The 10,077-nt window shown below is 36.1% G+C and overlaps 1 protein-coding gene across 3 annotated transcripts; it reads left to right on the forward strand.

The window, feature by feature from the left end:
- The first annotated feature begins 393 nt into the window (after nt 1-393).
- Nucleotides 394-8,521, forward strand: LOC21397170 (protein ENHANCED DOWNY MILDEW 2). Of its 3 annotated transcripts, none has more exons than XM_024167905.1 (19): nt 394-471; nt 1,244-1,715; nt 1,799-1,895; nt 2,147-2,200; nt 2,382-2,530; nt 3,054-3,150; nt 3,281-3,379; nt 3,754-4,001; nt 4,091-4,180; nt 4,281-4,799; nt 4,963-5,107; nt 5,220-5,321; nt 5,696-5,788; nt 5,983-6,024; nt 6,434-6,544; nt 6,631-6,702; nt 6,792-6,910; nt 6,994-7,057; nt 7,172-8,521. In XM_024167905.1, the coding sequence occupies exons 2-19, from the start codon at nt 1,306-1,308 to the stop codon at nt 8,387-8,389; spliced, it is 3,729 nt and encodes a 1,242-aa protein (XP_024023673.1). In that variant the 5' UTR covers nt 394-471; nt 1,244-1,305; the 3' UTR covers nt 8,390-8,521. The 3 variants fall into 3 exon arrangements, with proteins under 3 accessions (XP_024023673.1, XP_010099980.1, XP_024023674.1); XM_010101678.2 differs by having other exon boundaries at nt 1,279-1,715; XM_024167906.1 differs by lacking the exon at nt 394-471 and adding an exon at nt 512-528 and having other exon boundaries at nt 1,279-1,715.
- Nucleotides 8,522-10,077: the final 1,556 nt, after the last annotated feature.

Here is a 10,077-nt window from a genome sequence, read left to right on the forward strand (position 1 = left end):
AAAAAATGTCACATCTAACTTTTTCTGCTACAGTTAAAAGTTCTCAAAATATGTCACATCTCAACTCAAATTAAAGACTCAAATTCGTGAGATTAATTCTTTAAGCATAAATTGCCATAAATATCCCTGTAAATATTTATTTCGTTATCCTTTTTGGTTGCAGCGATAAAGGCTTCGTTCATTTCACCGATTTGATTTTAGTATTAGAGTTTTACTACAGTAAAAAAACTCTCAGAAATAATCAAATCTAATTTTTTTATTACAATAAAAAAACTCTCATATAAAATTATATCTCAACTCAAAATAAAATCATATCTTAACTCAAATTAAAAATTCGAAGCAGCTAACTTTAAAATAAAATCTGAAAATAACCTTAAAAAATTTATCGCGGCAAAAAGAAAAAAAAAAAAAACACAAAGAAGAATTCGCCTTATTCCCCTCCTCTGTTATCTTCTGCGACTCTGAAATTAGGTCAGAAAAATCTTCTTCTTCTTCTCGTTTCATTCATGGCGTTTCGTTTTTCTCTCCGTTAAGTTATTGTTAATTTTCCTTGTTTTTTTTTTTTTTTTCTTGGAAACCGTTGTTTGGGATTCTATGAGCGAAATTTGTTTTTCTCATCTTTACTTTCTTGAATTTGCATAGAGAAAATTTGTTTCCTTTTTCAATCCATTGCTACTCGGAAAGAGAACTCGACACTGTAGTTTGTTTGGTTGCTGAGAAAATTGAGTAGAAAATGGAAAAAATTGAACTCGTGAATATCTATGACAATTACTATTCTTTTGTTTTTCGTTAATACATGCGTTTTCCACGAGATAGTCTGTACATTTCTTTCAATCAACCAAAGAAATGATTTTATGTAATTTGTCAATATTTATAGCTAATATAAAACAAATAATATTAGAAACACAGTTCACTGCAAGACTATATTTATAGCTATGAAAAATGAAAAATTCTCCTTTTAGTTTTGATATTGATGTTTACACATTGTCAAAATTGCTTCTTGGTGGATTCATTTAATTTGTATGACTACCCTTTTTAAACTGCTTATAATTCTTACCTTCTTTTAACAGGAATTTCTCCTTGAACTTCTTTTTGATTTGCAAATTTTGCCTTTCTAGTTTCTTTTGTTCTACTTTGCCTATTGTCTCAAATGGGTTTTGCTAGATGCATTAATTTATTGGACTACCCTTTTGAAAGGACTTGTAGTTTTATTTTTTGTGTGTTTTTCTAATTTTTTTGACAGGACTTTCTCATTGAACTTCTTTTTGATTTGTGAAGTTGGAGTTTTGACTTAAGTAAAAGGATATGGCATCCTCAGATGATGAGGCAGAGGAGTTGCCATTATCCGTTTCGAATTACCATTTCGTGGATGACAAAGATGAACCCGTTTCGTTTTCTACTTTGCCAATCCAATGGAGTGAAGGTGAGAGAGTGGATGACAGGCAAGTGCAGATTTTCCTTCATGGGACTGCTGATAATGGGCTACAGAAAATATATAAGCATGTCATAGCATGGAAGTTCGATCTTTCCAACGTGAAGCCCGAGATTTCGGTGCTCTCGAAGGAGAATTGTTGGATCAAGCTTCAGAAGCCCAGGAAGAGCTTTGAGGAGATCATTAGATCAACGTTGATAACGGTTAACTGTCTGCATTATGTGATGAGAAATCCTGAAGCATCTGGGAAACCTTTGTGGGATCAAATAGCTAAGAACTTCAGGTGGTGTTCTTACTTCTACATATGTTTGATATCCATCCTTATGGGTTTTCTTGCTGAAATTGACATTTACACTCACTTTACAGTTCAGCTGAGATTAGGCCTTCTGAGAATGATCTGGTGGGCCATACTTCTTTAATCAGTGGAGCTGTTAAAAGGAATGATGCGTTAACAAAGTCTAAGGTTTGTGACACTAGCTTAACTTCATTTAATGATATCATCACTCAGAAGAGGTTGATTCATTTTTGTTCCTCCTAATGAATTTCTTAGTTCAATCGTGGATGCATTAGCTTAAAATATGCATCAGCTAAAATCTTAAAGTAATTTGAACGTTAGGTTCTTACTTAGGAACCATGGACCTGTTGTATTCGGTTATGGCACCACAAGTGTTTCTAACAACTGCAAATTTTTTTTCTCCCCCCTTCTTGGAGCAGTTTTTGGAAGAGTTTCTTCAGGAGAAGCCCAAGAAGAGGAAACTACAAGATGAGGTTACTTTGACCCGCTTATTTTTTCAATTTTTCACTTGACTTCTTTACTTCTTTCCAGTTTTTGTTTTAATTTTTGTTTTTGATTTTTGTTTTTTGTTTTTTGTTTTTTTGTTTTTGTTTTTTTGTTTTTTTGTTTTAATGATTGTGTACTTCTCTTTTGAACGAGTCAATGGTTTTCCAGGAAACCCAAGCTACAACAATGTCAAGATTTATAGTTGACGACTCAGAAGATGATATCATGGATGATGCCGAAGAGGACGATTCCAATGAAGATAGTGAATTGTTTGATTCTGTTTGTGCTATTTGTGATAATGGTGGTGACCTTTTATGGTATGTTCCTTTCTGTGGTTTAACTCCTGTAGACAGAAATTTAGTCCTGTATAGACGGGAAAGAGGGGATTGGAGTGGGTTTTTAGAAACTCATGTTGGGCTAACATTTTTTATCTGGCCATTCTTCTGCTTCTTACGTTGAAATTTTATTTTATTTTATTTTGAACAAGGTTGTGTGGTATACGACTGTTAGTTTTCTCTCTCTCTCTCTGTTTTTTTTTTTTGCTGGAACAATAAACTTTTGTTGGTCATAGTAGTTATGTATAAAGTAAAGACAGGAAGAGTTGTCCTCTATGAAGAGAGCTCGAAAAGAATTACAAAAAAGGAGCCCTACTTCTAATAATATCCGAATTTACCACTGTTAGGTTTTATCTTATAATGAATCTTGGAGTAGTAATTTTAATAGCAACTTGGCTTCGCCTTATTTAGAACATGCACATAGTATCTTATCATTTTTTTTTTTTTTTTTGCACAATTTTGGTGTCAAATTGAAGGTGTGATTTCTATTTGTGATTTAATGCAGTTGCGAAGGGAGCTGTCTTAGGTCGTTTCATGCAACTAAGGAGGCCGGTGAGGAATCTTTTTGCGCTTCACTCGGCTACACCGAGGAAGAAGTAGATGTATGCCACTGCAGCTTATTAATATTGCTTCTCTGATTTCAATTTCTTGTCGCTCCGATTCGTATATAAAAAAAAAAAAAAAAAAAAAAATCTGTGGGCATAACATTCATTTTCCCTCTTCTTTTGGCAGGCGATTCAACAGTTCTTGTGTAAGAATTGTGAATATAAACAGCACCAGTGCTTCATTTGTGGGAAATTAGGATCATCTGATAAATATTCCGGTGCTGAGGTATGAGTTGTTGTTAGGAACTGAACTGCTGTTTATATATATTGGTATGCTAATACAGATGTATCTCATATTGCGGTCAAAAGCAATTTATAATCTATAGGAAGGGGATTTTAAATGACCATTTTGCTTTAATATCTGGTTATGTGTGTGTATATTGGGGAATTTGTTTTTTTCTGGATTTCATCTCTCTCTTTCTTTCTCTTCTTCTTCTTCTTTTTTTTTTTTTTCCTTTTTTTCCTTCTCTTGTTTTCTCATGGGGAAGGGGATTTTTCTGTTGCCAGGGATAACTTTTCTTAATTTTATTGTATTTTATGAAAAAAGTACAAAAGTGCATAGCTATTTGAATATGAGCTTGGTGATATGGATTGTTGTAGGTCTTTTGTTGTGTTTCTGCAACTTGTGGGCGATTTTACCATCCACATTGTGTTGCAAAAGTGCTCCATGGGGATAATGAAGTTTCTGCTAAAGACCTAGAGAAAAAGATTGCTGAGGGGGAATCTTTTACTTGTCCAGTTCACAAGTGCCTTTTTTGCAAACAAGGAGAGAACAAAAAAGATCCTGATCTTCAGTTTGCTATATGCCGGCGTTGTCCTAAATCATACCATAGGAAATGCTTACCAAGGTATCTTTGGTCATATTTTCTTTGGTTTTCCCATATCATGATCTTCTTTCATCATCACAGATCGTTGATGCTTTCGTTGGTTGTGTCAGGAAAATCTCTTTCAAGACCATCAAGAAGGAAGGGATAGTAACAAGGGCTTGGGATAATCTTTTGCCTAATCGTATTCTGATATATTGCTTGTATGTGTTCTATATGACGTTCTCTTTTCATGATTTTCTCGAAGGAACATGCTTAAATGGTTTTGCCTTTTTTTTTTGTTTTTTTTGTTTTTTTGTTCAGAAAGCACGAGATTGACAACAAAATTGGCACCCCACATAGAAACCACATTAAATTTCCTGGTGTTGAAGAAAAGAAGAGTACTTTTGGGGAAAAGAAGAGTACTTTTGGGAAAAAGAAGACTATCATTGAAGACAAGAGGCAACGAGAGGCATCTGAATTTTTAGGAGATAGGAAGAAACTTGTGTCTAAGGTGAGAGTTCCCCCCGAAGAATCCCACAAGGGAAAAACAGCTTCTGCTGCACCTAAACAGAGTAAGCCGTTTTCTGCTCTAAAAGTTGGTGGGAAAACAACTGCTCGAAGACTATCTTCAGGATCAAGTATTCCTCGGAAAGCAAAAGTAAATGATGCAAGCAAAAAGGAAATGAAGTCTCCCATGGCTGAGGAAAACAAGGCTTCAATGGGTCTTAGGTCTTATGAATACATGAATGAGAGGTCTGAACTAGTGAAACCCGAGAAGCAAGATACCACAAAAAGTTTGAGCAGTGGACCACCTCCATTAGATGCTGATTCGGAGAGGAGGTCTGTATTTGTTGTTCCCTAACTGTTTACCAATTCTGATTTTTGACACAGAAAATTGTGTGGTTATTTGAAATTTAATATTGTGGACCATCATGATCTGAGATATAAATTTGTCCATGCATTATTGTCTAGATATGAGTGGTAAATATCTCTTGCAATACAGGTTGTTAGATTTAATTAAGGATGTTGAATCCTCAATAAGTATCAAAGATATTAGAGAAAAGCACAAAGTTCCAACAACTCATGAATACTCGTTGAAAAGTTTTGTGGACAGTTGTACGCAGGGCAAGGTGGAGGCTGCAGTTGTGGTACGTACAATGTCAAGCTTTAAAATTCAATTGGTTGTTGCAAGTTGTTATGATTCTGTTCTCTGTCTCTTTCTTATCATGACTTATTTTACTCTTTATGTTTCATGTCTAGGCCGCACGAGCAGCTTTACGTAAACTGGATGATGGGTGCAGTATGGAAGATGCAGAAGCTGTTTGTTCGCAAGATAGTCTTGGCCGGATATTTAGGTGGAAGGTATGGTCAGTTGTACAAGATAAGTGCTTATTCCATTATCTCAGGCTAGTCATAAACTTCTATAATTTACGCCATTCATCATGTTCTTCATTCCCAGCCTTTTTGCTTCCTGTCTCTTTCTTAAACATCTTCCCCCCCTTTTTTGTTTTTTGAGATTTGTAATTTCTCTGCGCAAGATTCTTTCTTTTGTTAATTTATACCGTTTCTTATAAATTTTCTCTTGTTTGTTATTGATTGAAAAAAAAACGCAATAGTTCCATTATACAAGACTACAAGTTTGTTACGCCATTTTTATTGAAATTTATGCATCTTGAATGTCATTATTATAATTGTTGTCTTGTTTTTATTGACCTTATTAATTTGTTGTGCTCTAGAACAAATTCAAAGTATATCTTGCACCTTTTCTGTATGGTATGCGTTACACATCCTTTGGTCGCCATTTTACAAGTGTGGAGAAACTGATAGAGGTAATCTAGTTCCATTTTGTTAATACCCGATGCCATTATTGAATCCCAGTTCTAATCATCATCATCATCATAATTGTTATTATTGTTGTTGTTGTTGTTATTAATATTTTTGTTATAGCTATCTTGTCATATTATCATTTGGCCTCCCCCCCCCCCCCCCCCCCCCCCCCCCGGTTCTTTTTTTTCTGTTGCAGATTGTCAATAAACTCCACTGGTATGCGCAAGATGGTGATATGGTAAGATTTTTTATTTTTTATTTTTTTTTTTCAGTATATATTGGGCATATGACACTTAAAATCGGTATTCTGATATCATTGGACATCTCCCTAGTTAAGCAGATAATCGAGGATCATAATTTTGTATTTTCCGTTGAGTTTTATGCAACTGTTTTGTGTTAAATTTTCATTAGAGATTTGCATTCTAAATTCCATTTCTTTATATTTTACTCATGATTGGAAACGTGTCTTTAATTGACATCAAGTAAGATCTCTTTGAGCATTATTAGAACTTGGATAAATTTTGAGGTATTTGTAATTGTTTTGTTGTTGATGATTTACTCTATCATCTATTGAATCCAATATTCTTCACTTTCACATTTGTTTTAGTAATGTTAACAACCTGATAATCTATTGTTTCCATGAACAGATAGTAGATTTCTGTTGTGGTGCTAATGATTTCAGTATCCTAATGAAGAAAAAGCTTGATGAGATGAGGAAAAGGTGCTCATACAAAAACTATGATTTTATTCCACCAAAGGTAATAGTATCTCTTACCAATATTTAAGTTTGGTGGTTTGCAAAATGAGAGAAATATGATTTTATTTTAATGTCTATTTTTACCAGAGTGATTTTAATTTTGAGAAGAGGGATTGGATGACTGTCCAGCCAGATGAGTTGCCAAATGGATCAAAATTGGTAAAAATGAAGATTTTGTCTTTTTCCGGTACAAGATATTCCAAGTTCAGAAGCCTTCAGGTAAAATTTTTGCTTTGCTTTTTGAGCAGATCATGGGGCTAAATCCTCCCTTTGGAGTTAAAGCATCTCTGGCAAACAAGTTCATTGACAAGGCGCTCCAGTTTAAACCGAAGCTCCTTATACTTATTGTTCCACGAGAAACGCAAAGGTAGGTGCTTCTATTTGTTCATTTCTCTGTCTTCTACATTCAAGTACTTGTTTCCAACTTTTGCTTTCTCACATTTGTACCAGGTTAGATGAAAAGCATAATCCTTATGCTTTGGTATGGGAGGATGATCGTTTATTATCAGGAAAGGTAAAGAAAAGAGTTTTGCCTCTTTTTTTCTTTTCTTTTTTTTTTTTTTTTTCTGGCAGCTGACTATCAATTAGTACAATCTTTACGGTGTTGCTCCTCTTTATCTCCTTTCAGTCATTTTATCTGCCTGGATCTGTTGACGTAAAAGACAAACAAATGGAGCAATGGAATTTGAGGCCCCCTGTACTCTCTCTCTGGAGCCATCCTGATTGGTCTGCCAAGCACAGGGAAATAGCTGAAAGTCATGAGCATACTTCTAGGCAAGAAGAGGCCATGGAAGAAAGCCCTTCTGAGTCGATCCGGGATCACTTAGTTGACAACCATGCTGATCATGATATCATTGATCATCCAATGGGTGACCATGACGATTATGTTGCGTTGCCTGATTACGTGATGAATGACCAGGATAATCATGGTGGTAATCACATGCTATGTGAGGATCCTGTGGAGACTGATAATCCAGAAGGTTATGTATCTGGGGTAGCTGAAAGTGAACATAAAGAAAGCTCCCCTTTAACGAGCGGTGACAGGGGGAGCCTTGGTAGTCGTGGTCAAGAGAGAGAGCCATCCAATGAGAAATCAAGTAACCGGTCCTGGAATGCAAGGAATAAGAACAAGAGAAGAGTGAGTCGCGAGATATCAGTAGACAACAAACGGGATGGTAGAGGATCTCCTGTTAGAGAGATTCATGTAGGAATCCCTCCACATGTTGAGGGTGGCGAAAATAGTAATCAACATTTTGAGTCCACCATGCCTGGTTCACATAGGCAGATTGGATCTGCTTCTATTGATGATCTTGACAGAAAGCACGGCACTGATGGTGATGGGCGTTATTCCAGGTACATATGGTCAAGCAGTGCCAATGCAGCTTCTGGTTATGGGGCTAGGGGCTTGGAGGAGCAACATTATGTGGGGCCGAAGGACAACACGGACACCTTTAGCGGCAGGCAATTGGAGGCGGTAGAAATGCATAGTAGGGAATCCGGTATTCAATCACAGGTACACCTTTATCGTCCTAATCATCCAGTAGGTCATTATCTACTGGGTCAGGATCCTAGGTATGGCCCGATCGGGTCACATGCACGATTCTCGCCTCCTTACATGCATCCAGCTCCAATGTCCGAGCCTTATTACAGAACAAACCTGCCGGGAATGCAGTGGCATGCACCTCGGCCGGACGAATTGCACCACACAAGAATGGGTGCTTTTGGAAATGTTCTACCACCCGGGTATGGTGGAGGCGGCGTCTTTGAACCTAGAGCACCCCATCATGGGCACCCAGCCGGACCTATGGCCTTCACTCCTGGTTCTCGCCAACCCTATCCGCGCTAAAATTCAGGAGGGTGGGTGGATGACTAGTTGTCTATGGTTGTACTGGTCTACTTTTTTTTTTTTTGGGCATTTGGCATTAACGTTGTGTAGGGATGTTTTGCTTTTTGGAAGTGGGTTTGTCTTTTTTGAGCAGCACTCTAGTTTTGATTAAATGATCCGGTGGCTTTCTGTTAAATATGGAGAGAGGAGGGAAATACGCCAGATTATAAAGGGAATAAAAAGTATAATTAATAGGCCAATGTTTAGAAATAATTAGAAAGTAAGCCAAATAAGTATAAATCCGTATATAGACCTAATTAAACTGCCAAAAATGTCTTTGTATGAAAATTAAAGCTGAAACACATGAAGACGTTTGGTTTATGTATTTAGAATCATTTCAGAATTATTCTCGTTTTACTTGTATTTTTTATAAGAGAAAACACTAGAGAATTATGAATCATGATTTAAAATCATAAATGAATATAGGAAACAAACGTTACAACTCTCTCTTCCTTTTCCTATGACACTCGAACTCTCTCTCCTCAATCTCTCCTGCTCTTTCTCCCTCTCTCCAACAAAGGCCCCGCCCCCACAATGAATCGCACCCTTCCGTCACCATCACCGTTGGCGAAGCCGATTGACGGTGAAGATCAGCGTGGATGATGATGAAGTTTTCGTGGTTCGTTGCGAGGCCAGGAGATCTCACGACGGTGCCATTCGATGCAATGAGGCTGCCGAGCTCCATCGCCGTCCGCAAGCATCATCATCTTCAAGGTAGCATCGAGCTTCGTCTGGAGATCGAGAGTCACAGCTGTTGATCTCTCGTCAAGCACCAAAATATCGACTAGAACGGCGACCATGTGATTGCGTACGAATCGCGACTTGGACGATTCGCAGGTCCGTCAATGAAATAGAGGCTGAGCTAAGTTCGTCAATTAGATTTCGTGATAATAAACTGGAAATCCAATATTATCAATTCAATGCTTTGTCGAAATTCCTTTTCTTTAGATCACGAAAATTCTGAGTTGTCTGTGTTTTGTTTTGATTTCTTAAAAAAAAAAAAAAAAAGGATTTGGATTCCTGTTCTTGTTTGAATATGTAAATCAATGTTGTTTATAATCTTATTTTGTTGAGTTGCGTTAACGGATGTTTGTATAGCTTAGGAATGGATGAGATTCCATTTTCAGTAGATACAAAAACGTTGGTCTTTTTAAAAAAAAAAAAAAAAATAAAGATTAACAGTTAACAGAATGGGTAGAATTCTTGTAAAAAGAGGTCATTTTGTAAATAAAAATTTTAAAAAAATTATTTTACTAATAAAACTTTTTTATTGAGTTATTTTTACAAAGGCCTCTATTTTTAGCCTAATGTTTGCCATATTTTAATCTTGCTTTTCTGTTTTGATTGTGCAATGCATGACGAGTAATATTTAAAGCATATGCATGGATATTTTTAGCCTATTTAAAATGGACATCAGAATGCGTTCTCTCTCTCTCAAAAAAAAAAAAAGAAAAAAAAAAAGAAAAAGAAAGAGTAGGAGTGTTTTTGCTCAAAGAACAAATGTGTAAATCCTTTATTTACCAATAGAGTAGTGTGTGCTCTTTAGTAAATCTTTGATTTATGTCTAAATCCTATATTTACCAATTTTATTAATTTACCAATAGTGTTTTTTTGGGGGTCTCCATTATAGTTTTTTTTAGTAAATCTTG

Source organism: Morus notabilis, unplaced genomic scaffold (assembly GCF_000414095.1).
Source record: "Morus notabilis unplaced genomic scaffold, ASM41409v2 Scaffold148, whole genome shotgun sequence".
Lineage (NCBI taxonomy): Eukaryota > Viridiplantae > Streptophyta > Magnoliopsida > Rosales > Moraceae > Morus > Morus notabilis.